This window comes from Melospiza melodia, chromosome 19 (assembly GCF_035770615.1).
Source record: "Melospiza melodia melodia isolate bMelMel2 chromosome 19, bMelMel2.pri, whole genome shotgun sequence".
Classification (NCBI taxonomy): Eukaryota; Metazoa; Chordata; class Aves; order Passeriformes; family Passerellidae; genus Melospiza; species Melospiza melodia.
In genome coordinates, this window is record NC_086212.1 from 15,998,610 (window position 1) to 16,013,153 (window position 14,544).

Genomic DNA, 14,544 nt, shown 5'->3' on the forward strand with positions numbered 1-14,544 from the left:
AAAACAGACCAGAGAAAAACCCCAAGATGGGCAAGAAATAAAATCGCAACAAAAAACCAAGATGGGGAAGAAAAATCCAGGGGAAAAAAAAAAAAAGGCAAAGAAAAACCGAGGAAAAAAAAAAAACAGAAAAAAAAAAACCCCAAGGGGGCAAGGAAAAACCAGAAAAAACACAAAAATGGGCAAGAAGAAACGAAGAAAAAACCCCAAGAAGTGCCAGAAAAAAATCAAGGAAAAAGGGAGTAAAAGCCCCAAGAAACAAGGCAAGAAAGAGAGGCAATAAAGGCCACAAAAACTCAAGACAAAAAAAAAAAAACAAAAACAAGACATGCCAGAAAAAGGTACGAAAATGGTTCTGCCAGGTGTGATCAAGGTGAGCGGGTTCAGTTTCAGGTCCAGGAGATGAACAAGTGTCAGATTAACTTGGGGCAGTGCTGTGCAATGCAGCCGTGACAGGATTTAAACTATATTTAAATATAGTTTAAATAAATTGGGGATTGCTTGGCTTTTATTGGGGTATAGGCTGGAGATTTCATAAAAAATATAAAACTAGAAATCCAAATATACCATATATATGTCGATATCAATAAATATTTAATACATATAAATATCAGTAAAAGAAATCTATTGTGTCAAAAGAATATATCTATTATTATATAAAAAGGTATACTCTGCAATATATATAATATCTATAAATACAACAAATGAAAATTACAAATATAGATGTGAATAGAATTACGACAAACAAATTTATTTTTAAAATTTTAAATGTGTTTTAAATAAAGGGGTGTCTTTGCTTTTTATTTCGTTAGAGGCAGGGGTTTTATTTTAAATAATATAAGTACTATAGAAATGTAAATCGACATACAGAAATATATAATAAATATATAGAGATATAAAGATATAATACCAAACTATGAATAGAAATAGAAATAGAAATCTATGTAAGTAACATGAAGAGATGCAATATATAATATAATTTTTATTATACAGTAATATAAATTCTAAATATAAATGCGAATATAAATATGAAAAATATATGATGGGGGCTCGGAGCAGCCCAGGTATGAGCTGTTAGGAAGATGGGGGCTCGGAGCAGCCCAGGTGTGAGTGTGAGGATGATGAGGGGCCGGCTCCTGCCGGGGCGAGGCTGTTTTAGGGGGAGGCTTTGCCTCAGCTCCCTTTTGCATGGAGCTGCTGAGTGGAGGGGTTTATGGGGCGCTCCCGGCACTGTCTCATGGACGGACTGCGAGAGCTTCTCACAGGGTCGGGGGGACACCTGGAGCCGCGCTTGGATACGTGGAGCATCGCTTAAAGGAGGTGCCGAGGGACGAATCTTTGTGCCGGGGAGCAGCAGCCAAACAGGTGAGCCTGTGTGGGTTTGGAGCGGGGACTTTTGTCCTTCCCCTTTGCAATTTCATCTTGCCAGTCCCTCCCCGGTTCCCCAGGAACAAAAATGGAGCTTGTGAGGACAAAAGGGATTAAGGAGAAGGAAGCAGCTCCTCTTCTTTTATTGTCTGCGTTTGACCTGAGGGGATCCCTCTTGACTTGTGGTTTTAAGGGTGTTGATTGCAGGAAAAGCTGCCTTTTCCAGGCTGTTAGAAGTATCCCGGATGTCACAGGGAATCCCTGCGTTCTATTCTAAGGGGAATGGGAAAAGTATTCTTGTGGTGTTATGGGTTTGATTTGAAGGCAGCCACCCCATTTTCATCACCCTCGGGTTTAAATGGAGGGGGCAGCCCTGGTGTCCTTCCTTTTCAAGGGTTTGAATGGAAGTCGAAAGCCCCCTTTCCCATCAGTCGAAGGCTTTCATTTGGGGAGCGCCCCTTCTTTTCTGCTGTCGTAGGGGGTGAAATTTTAGGGGAGAACACATTTCTTTGCCCTTGTTGAAGTGAGGTGAGCCCGCCTGCGGCGTCAGTTTCGGGGTTGGCTTGCGGGAAGCCGCAGCTCCGGCAGCCTTTGCAGGGCTGCAATGGGGCTGTGCCACTGCATTGGAGGGCGCTCCTCGTGCCCGCGGCCCGGCCCGGAACGTTCCCGCTCGGGAGCGCTGCTGGCACGGCCCGGGCAGCTGCCGGGGTGCATGGGGGATTCGGCGCGGCCGGGCCGGCCAAGGGCGGCAGGGGCGGAGCCGCGCCGGTGCGAGCCGTGCGGAGCCGAGCGGAGCCGGGCCGGGCCGGCCAAGGGCGGCAGAGGCGGCGCGGGCGCTGCTGCGCCGGCCCGGGCGGTGCCGGCCGCTCCGTCCGCTCCGGGCGCGGGGCTCGGGCGCCGCCGGTAGCCCCGGGCCCGGTGCCGGCCCTGCCGGGGAGGGGCAGCGGGCGGGGCTCCCCGGGGCGGCGCCGGCCCCGCGTGCCGGAGCAGCCGCCGCAGGAGCCGCTTTCCTGCCGGGAGCCGCGCTCCGTCCCGTGCCGGCAGCGAGCGCGGGGTTCGGCCGCTCAAAGTTCGGCGGTGCCGTGGTTCGGAGGCGCTTTGGAGGCGTTGATTGCATCGCTGTGTTCGGTTTGCAGCGGGTGTACGCTAAGGGATATGGTGTTCTTCCTGAGTGGTACGGTTCTCGGTGCCGGTAGGGATGATAAAGGTTCGTTTCGGATTGAGTTTTGTAGTCGGATATATATTTTTTTTCCGGGGTATTATGTTTAGAAGGGCGCGCAATGGTTTTTACGGGTTGTAGCGTGAAGCAGCGGTTCGCATTTTAATTCTGTTGCGGTGGCTTTTATTAGCGTGAGTGTGTAGTGTTTGTTTTGGAGAGCTTGAGGTAGCGTCGTGTCGTTCATAGCAGCGGGTTTTTAATCTCGATAATTGCATGTGAGTTTATCGTTTTCCAGAGCTTTTATTTATTTGGTTTGTTTGGTTGTAGTGTATGTTTTATGGTTACGGGTAATTTGGGGAACATTGTTTATGGTTACGTTTGTCTTTAGTCTTTGTGTTTGTTTCTAGGTGGTATTTTTATTTTGATAGCTTGAGGCACTATGGGTTTATTCAGTTGGGAATAATTTTTTTGTTGTAAATTTAAGTTTATTTGGTTTTGGGGCTTTTTTTTTGTATGTGTGTCCTTTGATGTATTTGGTTGTTGTTTTTCAGATTTAGTTTTGGGAATATGGGTATTTACATGGTGGGTCTTTTTAAGTATTTATTTGGGTAGTTGTTTTCTTGGTTTTTAGGGGTTGAAATTTTTTTTTCCCCATTTCGTTAATTAGTTCGGTTTTTAAAGTTATTTTTAAACAAAGAATTGTTTATTCTTTGAGTTAGTGTAGAGATAGAATTTTGTTTATTTTTTTTAGTAACATTCAGGATCAGTGGCACTGTTTGGAGTTTATTAGGCTGGTTTCATTTTTTTCAGTAGTTTCTGTGATTTGCTGTGTGTGTTTCAATAGGGTTTCCTTTTATTTTTGTTCCATTTTTCTGACCTGATGAGAATTGTTATCGAAAAGAGCGTTGTGTGTTTTTTTCGCTGGCTGTTGCTTGGCTGTTGGAGGTATCTTGATGTTTTTGGAAGATATTGGTGGGAATTCGATGCTGTTTGTCATTTTATTTAGGAATTGGATTTTAAATGTAAAATTTAAGTGTAACGCTAATTAAACAAAACAAATATATGTATTGAAGTGAGAATAAAAATCCTAAAATGTAAATCAAATCGAATATGTTAATAAAAATCCATGTAACATATATCACTATATATTACAATAAGAGATAATTTTAATACAGGATATTATATATGTTTATAGATGTGTAAAAATAGATATTAGAAATAGAAACCCCAATCAAAAAATAAATATAGAAATGTATGACAAATATATGCAGACATATCTAGAAATAGAAAATATTCATAAATATGGAAAAATAAAAATTGATATAATACATAATGCAAGTAATACTGTATATAAAGTATTATAACATAATATAGGAAATATGTATAAAGTATTTCTAAATACAGTACATCAATATGTTATAATATTTAACAAATGATAAACATACATATCAAAATTATAAATATATATATATTTTTAAAAACAGTTAAATAAAGCGGGTTTTTTATTTGCCAATAGGCAGGGTTTTGACTTTAAAAATTACAAATACAAACAATATAAAGGTGGTAATCTAAGTATAGTAATATGTCATAAATACATCTAGATATGTAAAATTTAAAAATAGAGGAAAAAATTTGTTGTAGGAGTAGATATGACAAGGAATTTAAATAAGCATTTAAATAAACTTCTGGAATTTTATTTATATTATATATTATCATTATTGCGTCAAAAGAGACAATAAATATTAATCTGAATATAATTATACAAAGTATAAATTATACTATTTCAATGTCGCTTAAAAGAAAGGGCTTTTTTATGTTCATTTGTTTACTGATGGGGTTTTTATTTGGAATAATGGAACTGGTATAGAAATATTAATCTAAGTATAGAAATATGCAATCAATATATAAAGATATTTATGAAAACACAACAGATAAATAAATATCAATAATAGGAATAGACGTAATGTACTATATCAATTACTTAACACATCAGTGTCCGGTATAAATATGCATGTGGATGTAAATATAAAAAATAGAAATATAAAATATATTTCAAGATGGTTTTAAAGGAAGGGGGCTTCTTTGGTTCTTGTAGGGTAAGAGGCAGGTGTTTGGCATTTATTTTAGAGGATTTTTGAGGGCATCGCAGCTGGTCTTCTGCCCGCCTTCCCCGCCCGCCCCAGAGCGCGGCAGCAGCGCAGCCCCCCCGCACAGGCAGCCGAGGGGCGGCGGCCATTACGCGTCTCTGCCGCGGCGCAGGCGCGATCGCGACCTTGGCAGCGGCTCGGCCGGGACGCGCTCGGGCGTCCCGAGATGGCGGCACCAAGGGCGGGAGAAAGGAGTCGCGCGGCCCGTGCCCCGGACCGGCTGTTGGGCACCCCGAGGCCGCAGCGGCGGGATTGTCCGTGAGGTACGCAGTGCCGAGCCCAGGGGCTGTGGGCTCAGCGGCGCCGCGGGCGGGCGGGTTCTGGGGGGCCGGTGACGGGCATTGGCGGGGGCGCTTCTCTTGGTCGTGGTACGTCCTGTGCTGCTGGAGAGGGGTTTTGTACTGGAAAAGCTCATTTCATTTGTCCGAATGAAAATAAGCTGCCCAGTATGGCCAAGCAGACAGCAGTAAGACACTTGCTTTGGTAGAGAATTCAGTGCTTCAAAGTGGGGGGTTTATTTCATTTTAGCATGGATGACTTAATAGTCGTGACAATGCCAGCGTTACAGCCAACGTTATCAGACAGATGTGGAGGAAAAAAATACACTGATATTCCTGTGCTGGCACGCATCTGTAGCTGGGAAACAGCAGAGGAGCTGCAGTGTACAGCTGTTAGCAGCAAATTGGGGAAGAACTGCTCTGGTGAAATTTGGGGTTCAGGTTGAGGATTCATCAGTGGCTGTCATAATGGCTCAGTGACTCTCCGCCAGGCTGGTGTGGCCTCAAAGGCTGCCCCTGCTGCTGGCAGAGTGTGTGGAGCCTCTGCTGAGCAGGCAGTGGCATCCCCCCGAACACCTTCTCACAGCAGGGACGGAGATGGACCCAGCCCAGCGCGTGGAAATGGATCTCTCCAGCTGAACGCTCAGGTGAAGTGAGCAGAGAGCATGCCCAGCATGAACCAGGTGACCTGCACATCTCCAGGGTAATGATTCTTGCACCTTCAGAGCCACAGTATCGCTGAGCTTTTTTTTTCCCCAGGCTTTTAATCACCTCTCAAACAGACGAATACTCCCCTTGGAGGCTGCTGTGCCCTGTGCACCGGGGAGCCTGGCAGGTGGCCCCGTTGGTGAGAGGAGGGCAGCTGCAAGCAGGCAGCCCCCAGGAAAACACGGGAGTTTCAGTGCTTTCTGATGCCTGAGGAATGGGGAGATGGCCTGAGCTCAGCAGGAGTTAAGCGCGGCCATACAGAGGCCTGGCTGTTATGATTTAAGATCGCTTATTGAATGTCTGTAGTTTCTATAGATATTTGTATATCTGTCAAAGTAGGATATAGAGCCTTGTGCAGGAGAAAAAGAACTCTTTATGTAAGATATGACCTGGGGGGGCATCATGCCAGGCTATCCCTTCCAGATTTGGAAGGCTTCAGTGTTTTGTGTGGCATGATGGGAAGTTTTGAAAATTAAGATTTTTCTCTTTGGTGCAGGTCAGATGGGTGATGCCTGGCAGCTCGTGCACTGCCACTGTGCTAACCTGTGTGCCTTCCCTCCCTGCTCCACAGGCAGAGCAACACGGGAGCAGCAGGGAGAGGTGGCTTTGTCCTGGAGGTTCCAGGAGCTCGGGGTGGATATGCGAGCCTGCAGCTCCAGGCTGCCGCAGGACCCAAGGGCTGCACACACCCAGAGCGTACAGGTACTCTCAGAAACGTGGGCTGTCGTGGCTGAGCCCTCAGGAGTTGGCAGTGCCAGCTGGGAGAAGAACAGTAACTTGCAGCCTTTTCTTTTGTCTGCGTTTCCCGTGTTCAGGCAGTCTGATTACTTCTGGGCATTTGCCCAGCAGGGTGCGAAATGCTTCAGGGGCTAAAGGGGGAAAAAAGGGAAAAACAAGCTATAATCTAACCCTCAGGAGGGAGAAGATATCTGTCAGGACAAACTCTTAAGAGAAATGGGCTGAAGAATACTTGTTTACTCAATCTTCCGTATCTGTAGCTAGTTCAAAGAGGTCTCAAAGTCCTTCCCATTAGCAGAGCAAAGGAAGAACAGAAAAGCCCTCAGCCTAAGCCATTAAAAGCATCAGAAACAGCAGCAGCTTTGTGTGCTGGAGTGTGGCAGGCATTCCTAGGTTGGCTTTTTAGTTTTGCATCTAGCACTGGTAGAGGAAAGTTCTTTGCAAGGTGATAGTTCCAGCCTTGTATTGAAATGTGAGCAAAGAGGAACTTTCTCAGTTGGATTTGGGTTTATTCACAGCACTTGTGAACAGAGTTAACATTCAGATAACATGTGCAGGGAATGTGCTGCGGGTTACCACAAGTGACAAAGGAAGTGGGACAGGGACAGGGCACTTTCCCCTTCAAGGTACTGTTTTTTTCTGGAAGAATGATGCGAGAGCAGAAAAGTTGCAATGGCATTGCAGTTCCCTGCACAGAATATACCCAGGGAGGTGAAGCACAGCCCAGTGGTGCCATTCACCTGCACCACAACTGGGAGCATCAGTGAAGTGAGGAGGACTGAGGAGCTCTCCCCTTTAGCAAACACAACAGTCATGTCAACCAGTGTCACCCTTTTCCAGACCACTGGCATGTGCTTGGGGACAGTAACCTGTGTTTTTTACAGCCAGGTCTTCTGAGCCGCTGCTCACAGTGAAAAGAAACTTGTGTACAGGCACTCTGCAAAATTGCCACCTCAGATGCCACTGAAGCACAGCTTTGGCTTTCAGGCATCTCCCCTACAAGCTGTCCCTTGTGGCGTTTCCGCACTGGATTCATTGTAAATTCATTCCTCCCATTTTTTATTTGTAATTTCCAAAGAATATCAGTTGACTTTTACGGCCTCTTCAGGGCTCCCCAAGCTTCACACCACACCTAAATGCTCGTTTTCACTGCCTGAAGGGCTTTTCTGACCCAAATGATTCTATGAATTTGGCCTGTACTTCAGCTTACGGGGAAAGCTGTACATTGATTGCATTTTGGAGAAAAAGATTTTACTGTCCAGCTGTAAATTTATCTTGTGCTTTGTCTTCCAGGTTCGCTCGTATTGTAATTTGCAAACGGCACGGCAAATGCCACGAGAGCAGCTGCGGAAGGTGGCTCAGAAGCAATGACAAGAATGTGCTGCAAAGTTGGGTCCAGCAGTCCAGCTTCCCGACACGGTAGGGCAGACACACCATTTGATAAAGCATCAAACGCTGTAGTTTTTATTCTTTGCGTTTGTCTGTGCTCCCATTCTGATCACCCCTTGAAGTATTATTTTTCAAAATAAGTATTTATGTATAAGTATTTATGATAAGTATTTATTTATAAGTATTTATGATATCTAGGAGAGAAATCATGTTTATTCAGGGGGAGCCATAATTTTCATCTGTTTCAAATGCACCAGGTGTGTTTTAAGCCCTGCACACACAGCGAGAGCTGCAGAGCTTGTAGTGCAGTTCACTGCAGCACTGATTTATTCTGTATTCCAGTAACCGTGCGCTGGGGTGCCAGCTAGGCTCAATACCAGGAGCGGGAGAAGCAGACTGAAGAGGTGCTTTGATTGGAGCCCAGCCAGGTTTCAGGCAGCCTGCAGAGTCTGCCCTTGCAGTACACACCGGTCTGCTGTTGCCGTCCCCTGGAAAAATCCCTAATGGATATTTCCAAACGTGGGGAGGAGCATCTGCTCCTGTCACGGAACTGCTGGGGGCTCTTTGCCCTCGAGCTCCGTGCAGTCTGCCCAAGAACAGCGTGTGCAGCAGGCTGTTAGTGCTCTCTGCAGGGTGAAGCACCTTCAGCCAAGGTCAGTCAGTGCAAGAGCAAAACAATCCTGCCAGCAAAACCTGCTACTAGAGAGGCAAACAATTATCCTTCCAAAGGAATTCATCCTTCTTCTCCCTTACAACTCTCCTGTTTCATCACACCACAGAATGGTTTGGGGTGGAAGAGATCCTGAAAACGACCTAGTTCCACCCCTGTCCTGGGCAGGCTCACCTTCCTCTCGGCCAGGGTGCTGTGCTGTCACAGATCAGGTGACAGATCTGTGGAAATTGTAATGATATTATTAAGGCGCGTCTCTTATCGCCTTGCCCTTCATGAAGCCCGAGGCTGTCTTGTCCTAGTTTAGCTTTCTGATGTGGAGGAACAGAGCTGCCAACTGATATGGAATTTGGTGCTCTCTGTGGAGTGACGTCCTGTAAAAATTCTGTCACGATGGCTCTGCTCCATAAAGAATGACACGGCCTGACTGTCAGCGATTTTTGCTTCTGCAATAGTGAAAAATGCTAAAATTTGAACACTGCTTATTATTTCAAAAGAGAATATTTAAAAACGTGAAGCGATAGCTAAAATTACGCCTGAAAGGTAGCAGCAGCAAATACATAGAATATTTCTCCCTGTTTGTAGATATACTTTTCATTCAAAATTATGCTGATGGGGATATGCTTTTATGTATTTAGTGACCTTTACAGATTTCTTCCCCGAGTTTTTTGAGTTCATAGAATCATGGAATAATTCAGGTTGGAAGGGGCTCTGAAGATCACCTGATTCCAAGCCTGCTGCCGTGGGCAGGGACATGGTTCCATGGACCAGGTTGCTGTGAGCCTGATCCCAGAGCACCAATGGGCCTCAAACACTTCCAGGGATGGGGCAGCCCCAGCATCTGTGAGCAACCTGTGCCAGCCAGGTGCCAGAGGAGGAAGAAAGCCCTTCCCACCCGGAGCAGAGGCTGCTGCAGCTTTGTGCAGCCTCGTGTCACCGAGTGTGTGAGACAGAAAGGCCCTTCCCGTGGAGGGGTAACAGCACTGAAAGATCTTTTTTGGGAGAAGCGGAGCAATGGCACGCCAAAGCAACCTTCAGTTCTTGCAGCAGAGTTGGGAACAACTTGAAGCAGCAGCAGAGCTGGCCTGGTGCCTGGCAGCTCTGCAGGCAGTGGGGATGGAGAAGCTGCAGTTATCTGTCTTCTCTGCTGAGTCTTTAAAAATGAGACACATTTCTGTAGTTTCTTTTTGAGCATTACGTGACAGTTCCCCCTAGAAGTCCAAAGGCAGCTGTTTTCTTAGCAGGAGGAAGTCAGGAAGAGGCAAAGCAGGCAAAGACATCAGATAAGTCTGGATAAAAATCTTGGCTAACCTGTTTTTTCCCCTTCCTCCAAACAGCCAATTCTGAAGCACTGAGCAGAGCCGATCTCTGAGAGCTGACACGGGAGCTCTGGTGAGGACAGCTGCTCCCCTGCCTCGGTGTGGGACCTGCTGAGCTGCCGTTCCTGTGGTGGGAGTGTTTCTCCTCTCATCCAGGCAAGCCAGAGACCTCCTAGGGAAGGGGCAGGTAAGGTTTAAGTGCCGAGATCTCTCCGGTAAGAAGTGACGTGACAAAAGGAAATGGCCTCAAGTTGCAGCAGGGAAGGCTTAGATTGGCTTTGAGGACCAGTTTGTTCACTGAAAGGGTGGTCAGGCGTAGGAGCGGGCTGCCCAGGGCAGTCCCCATTGCTGGAGACATTTAAAGCATGGCAAGATGTGGTGTTTAGGGACCTGATTTGGGTGGGGGCTTGGCAGTGCTGGGGCAGCAGCTGGGCTCGATGACCTTAGAAGGCTTTTCCAGCCTAAAGGGTCCTATGGTTCTGGAAAGCCTTGACCCCTCTGGCTCTAACGCAGCACCTGGATGCTGACAGAAGGAGGCTGGTCATAGACCCTGGAGGTCCCTGTCCCCCAGGGAGGGAGAGGACAAGGCAGTGTCACCTGCAGGGAGGGTCTCGTCCCCAGAGAGCAGCCAGCGACTCCATCCCTGCCCGGGGCTCTGGGTGCACCCTCGGGGTGGACGCCTGCCCTCAGGTTTCCCTCTGGGCACCCGGGGAGGGAACCAGGTCCATCCGTGTGGCAGCTGCAGGGCCTGCAGGCTCTGGGGCTCTGCAGCTGTGTGCCTTGTCACAGGGTGGCAGGGACGTGACACTGCCCGGCCACGCCGCTGGCCTCGGATCCTTGCTGCTTTGCTCCTGATCCCATATGGATGTACCAGCAGTCTTCTGTCTTTTCTTTAAAAGTGTCCTTGGGATAGTTCAAAGAGAGGGTAATTAGTTATTTCAAAGCCTAAATATTTTACCTATTGGCATTCAAGAGAAAAGACAAAAACCTGCTTTGCATCCTTCTGCCTGGAAGTCATTGTCACACAGATAAGTGAGGAAGGGGCTGGCCGGGGTCAGCCTCTGCAGAGCCTCAGCTCTGGCTGCTCCTGCTTCCAGGGTAAACCCAAAAGCTGTCATGATCAAAAATGCAGGTAGCCCTTCTGTCCAGAGTCACAGGGGCCATTTCTTCTAAATTACTCAAGATGGGAAATCATTCTTCAGAACTTCAGAAGAAAGTTGGGAGCTTGGGAACTTCAGAAGAAAAAAAAACCCAAAAACATACATACGTTTATAAGAGTGTGTATATACATACATTTCCTTCAATAAGGAAGAAAATCTTAGAAATATCATGTCATGTCTGGCTTCCTAGAGAAGATCCTTAACTCTGGGCTTCTGAAAGCAAATGGCTGTGCATTTATAGGAGCATTATATGCCTCCCACAGTAATCTTCTACCCTTCCCCATGGAAAGGAGAGTTTGGTGATTTTACTGTTCTGCTCTCCCAAGGGTGTTGCAGGCTGTGTGGCAGGGAGCAAGGCCTTTGATGCTGCTCATCAGACATTTTCCCACAGAATTCTCCCTGCAATGATAAAATTAGACTTGTGTTAGTGAGCAGTCAAGTAGAGCAGGTAACATTAGAAAAGAATTGTTTCTGAGCGGCTGTTCACTAGCATGTGCTTCCTCTTTCCAGCAGAGTGCAGCCGCCCAAGAAAGGATTTTTTGTGGCTCAGCCAGATGTTCTCCTGCCTCCCGCCAAGACCCTGAGATGGAGCTGAGTTTGCATTCCAATTTATTGGAACAGAGGCTCATCAGAAGTTTCCTCAGCTATCTGAGGCACAGAGCCCTGGAGCCAAGTAAGCCTGAGCTGCTGCATGCTTGCTGTGAGCCTTGGGGTGAGTGTGCATCATTGCAGGTTTGGGATTGACTGATATGTGCTAAGGAAACCAGAGGGAGGGAGGGAGGGAAATCCTCTGTTAACATGTGCCAATTCTTCTGTCAAACTCATGACGGCAGGACAGCGTGAAGACTGAAATTGTAAGAAGATGTGGAGGGAAACAGAGAATCTGACGGGAGCATCGAACGCACAAGTGCACAAATTTTGCTTGGATTTAAACTCAGAAGTTGTAAGGAATTTGGGAATGAGAAGGGACATTTCAGAAGGAGAAGAAGTTGTTGTTACAGTCCTGGCATAATCTTTTGTTCTAGCTAATAAAGGAAGTTAGTTTAAATTAAAAAAAAGAAAAAAATGTGGGGTTTTTTTCTTCACTATTATATTCATTGGTGGTATATGGTGTGTTGTTTTATTTCTTGGTATTATTAACTCTGTGTAAATTGTTTTTGGAGTGAAGCTAACTTTCTGGATGGGTTGGTTTGTATTTGAGGTAGGATTAATTACAATAGGTTTCTTTAATAGAGTTCTGATAGGTATTACTTGGGTTTTGGTTTTGTTTGCTGTATATATAAACATACACATTTGGTAGGGCCAGCTTGGCTGCTGGAGTTTAGCAAATGACCTAAATTGTTTTTTTGTTACATCCTATGATCAGTTTTAGGCAGTGACTTTATACTGCTTTTAGGATTTTCTTATGCAATGGTGAGAAAATAGGCAGGTCTGATACTTGTTTGACTTTTTTTGTACTTAATGTTTCATGAAATTCTGTAAGCCAAGCGATCTACTGGTTAAACTATACCATCAACTCTTCCTCATTCCTTTGGGCCTAGATTCCCCATTTCCCATGTCTCTCTGTCTACTTGTTATCATACCCAGCTAGGCCTCCTGTGAACTGGTCTTGCCAGAAGGGCTTGCTGAGTTTTCCACTGTGTGGAAAAGAGATCCCATTTGGAGCCTGAAGCCTCGTGTTTCCTGTAGGATTTCCACTCCTAGAATTGCACACTTTGAAGGATTTCTTATAGCAGAAGTTTTCTGGGAGCTAGGACTCTGGCTGGATTAGGGTCTCTGGACTCTCAGGTGAAGTGACCTTGAGACACTAGGGCATGCAGATTTCCTTGCTGTTGAAAAGAGCTATTGTTGGCACCCAGGAGCCATGGTCTGAATGGGGGTGTCACCTCTTAAATTTGCAAATGTAACAGGATTTCTTCTAAATGAATGGTGCTAAGAACATAAGGTCTGGCTGGCTTTTGACTTAGAGGCGCCTCCTCTAAATTGGTCTTCAGATGCTAGGTTGGAAAGTGTTCCTACATATGCCAAATAGCCCTTGTTATGCAGTTAATAAGCTTCAAAGTACACATGGAGTTGCTGCCCCTGCAAAGATTTTGGCAGAGCCTGGTTGTGGTGCCCCATTCCACTCCACCCCCCTTAGCAGGTCCTTATGGTTGTATGGGGAATCGTTGTGGAGCATGCCAACCCAGCTCCATCCTGGGAACAGCACCTGTATTTTACCCTAAAATTTCTGTCCCATTATAGCTCCTGTTAGGATACAAATGTAACTCGGTTTCCACTGATTTTACCCCCAGTCATCTTTCCATACAAACATTGCTCCGCTCTCCAGAGGATTATTGTGAGCAGATGTGAGCTCTGCTGTCCCTTTGGACTGACAAAGGCAGAGGTTTTGTCCCTAGTTCCTTTTGAACCTGTCTTGCACCTGTTACGAGTCCTCAGTCTCCTGCAATTTTGTGGGTCAGTGACATGTAAAACAGCACAGCTGGCTGGCATGCTTTGCTTATGAGGGGAGACAAGAGAAGAATCCCTCTGCTCACACCAGACCTGCAGCTGCCAAACCTCACCAAAGCACCTGAGGAGCCCCCAGGGACTGATGGTACAGAAGGGAGGTGATGGAGGACAGCACAGCAGGCAGCCTGCCCTCCATCTGGGTGTGAAGAAGGCAGGGCTGGGAACTAAGCAACATCCCAGCAGGTCTGGCTGATGGTGCCACCCTGAGGGCTTCCCCTGCCTTTGGGCAGTCCCAGCTGCTGCAGCTCACTTGACAGAGACTCATTGTCTATACTGTGCTTGGCTGCACTGGAGATGATGAAGCCGAGGACAGCAATGGTTGCCTTCGCATCCCCTGACTGCAGATGGGAAGGAGGGCAAGCTCTGTCACCTTGGGAAGGCATCTGCAGATTCATTGCTGCCCGTCTCTGGAGCATGGCTCCATTGGGGGATCGTGGTAAGGACAGCAGTGCTCACCTAACTCTGCACCTGAGGACAGCTTCAGGACCTTGTCATACTGTGGGAGAGCAGAGCTTCACAGTAAATACCAGCTAACATACTTAGTACCAGTGTTAACACTAACAATCCTTACCTAAATATTAATACTAGTAACACTATGCGTATTATTAGAGGCTGGTAGAGTTCTTAAGGCTGAGGCTTGCATGAAGAACACAAAATTAATTAACGTTGCTGATTATGCTATTGTGTTGAAATACTTGGCCTCCACTGCAGTAGCCCCACACTAACCTCGATGGCCTGCCCCAGCAGGTCCCAAAACACCTGGATGCAGATCAGCTTAAGCTTCACTGATGTGATAAACAGAGTTCATTCTTTAAAATTTTTAAAAGTTTATTAAAGGATAAAAGGACAAAATAATCCAGCACTGGGATGCTTTTAGCACACAGCCAAAGAGCACAGAGGTAGCTTAAAAACATGTTCACTATATACTGTTACATTGCTGAGGTTACATGCATATTCATTAACTTACACATTATTCAAACATTCCTTTGACTTTTTGATGTTCCAGGAACTCTCTTGTTTGGTTTTAACCTCTGACTTGTCTGCAGAACGTTCTGTAAATGAGGTCTACACATTTTATTTCTTCCTGTAGTTTTATC

At 46.1% G+C, this 14,544-nt stretch overlaps 1 protein-coding gene across 18 annotated transcripts; it reads left to right on the forward strand.

The window, feature by feature from the left end:
- Positions 1–358: 358 nt before the first annotated feature.
- LOC134427127 (uncharacterized) lies at positions 359–14,302 on the forward strand. 18 transcript variants are annotated; one of them, XR_010030103.1, is made up of 8 exons: positions 359–373; positions 1,266–1,365; positions 5,539–5,655; positions 6,232–6,362; positions 7,692–7,817; positions 9,795–9,963; positions 11,447–11,609; positions 11,770–14,302. XR_010030103.1 is itself a non-coding variant. In XM_063172709.1 (8 exons), exons 1-6 carry the CDS (start codon positions 2,567–2,569, stop codon positions 9,802–9,804), a joined length of 708 nt encoding a protein of 235 aa, XP_063028779.1. In that variant the 5' UTR covers positions 2,365–2,566; the 3' UTR covers positions 9,805–9,963; positions 11,447–11,648; positions 11,770–14,302. The 18 variants fall into 18 exon arrangements, 4 of the variants coding, with proteins under 4 accessions (XP_063028779.1, XP_063028778.1, XP_063028780.1 ...); XM_063172709.1 differs by lacking the exons at positions 359–373; positions 1,266–1,365 and adding exons at positions 2,365–2,575; positions 4,623–4,937 and having other exon boundaries at positions 11,447–11,648; XM_063172708.1 differs by lacking the exons at positions 359–373; positions 1,266–1,365 and adding exons at positions 2,365–2,575; positions 4,623–4,937.
- Positions 14,303–14,544: the final 242 nt, after the last annotated feature.

Bases quoted from the DNA above. Each gene is read 5' to 3' on its own strand.
- LOC134427127 (XM_063172709.1), top strand. The intron at 5,656-6,231 runs GTAATGATTCTT...CCTGCTCCACAG, and splicing joins GTGACCTGCACATCTCCAGG to GCAGAGCAACACGGGAGCAG. The intron at 6,363-7,691 runs GTACTCTCAGAA...TTTGTCTTCCAG, and splicing joins CACACACCCAGAGCGTACAG to GTTCGCTCGTATTGTAATTT.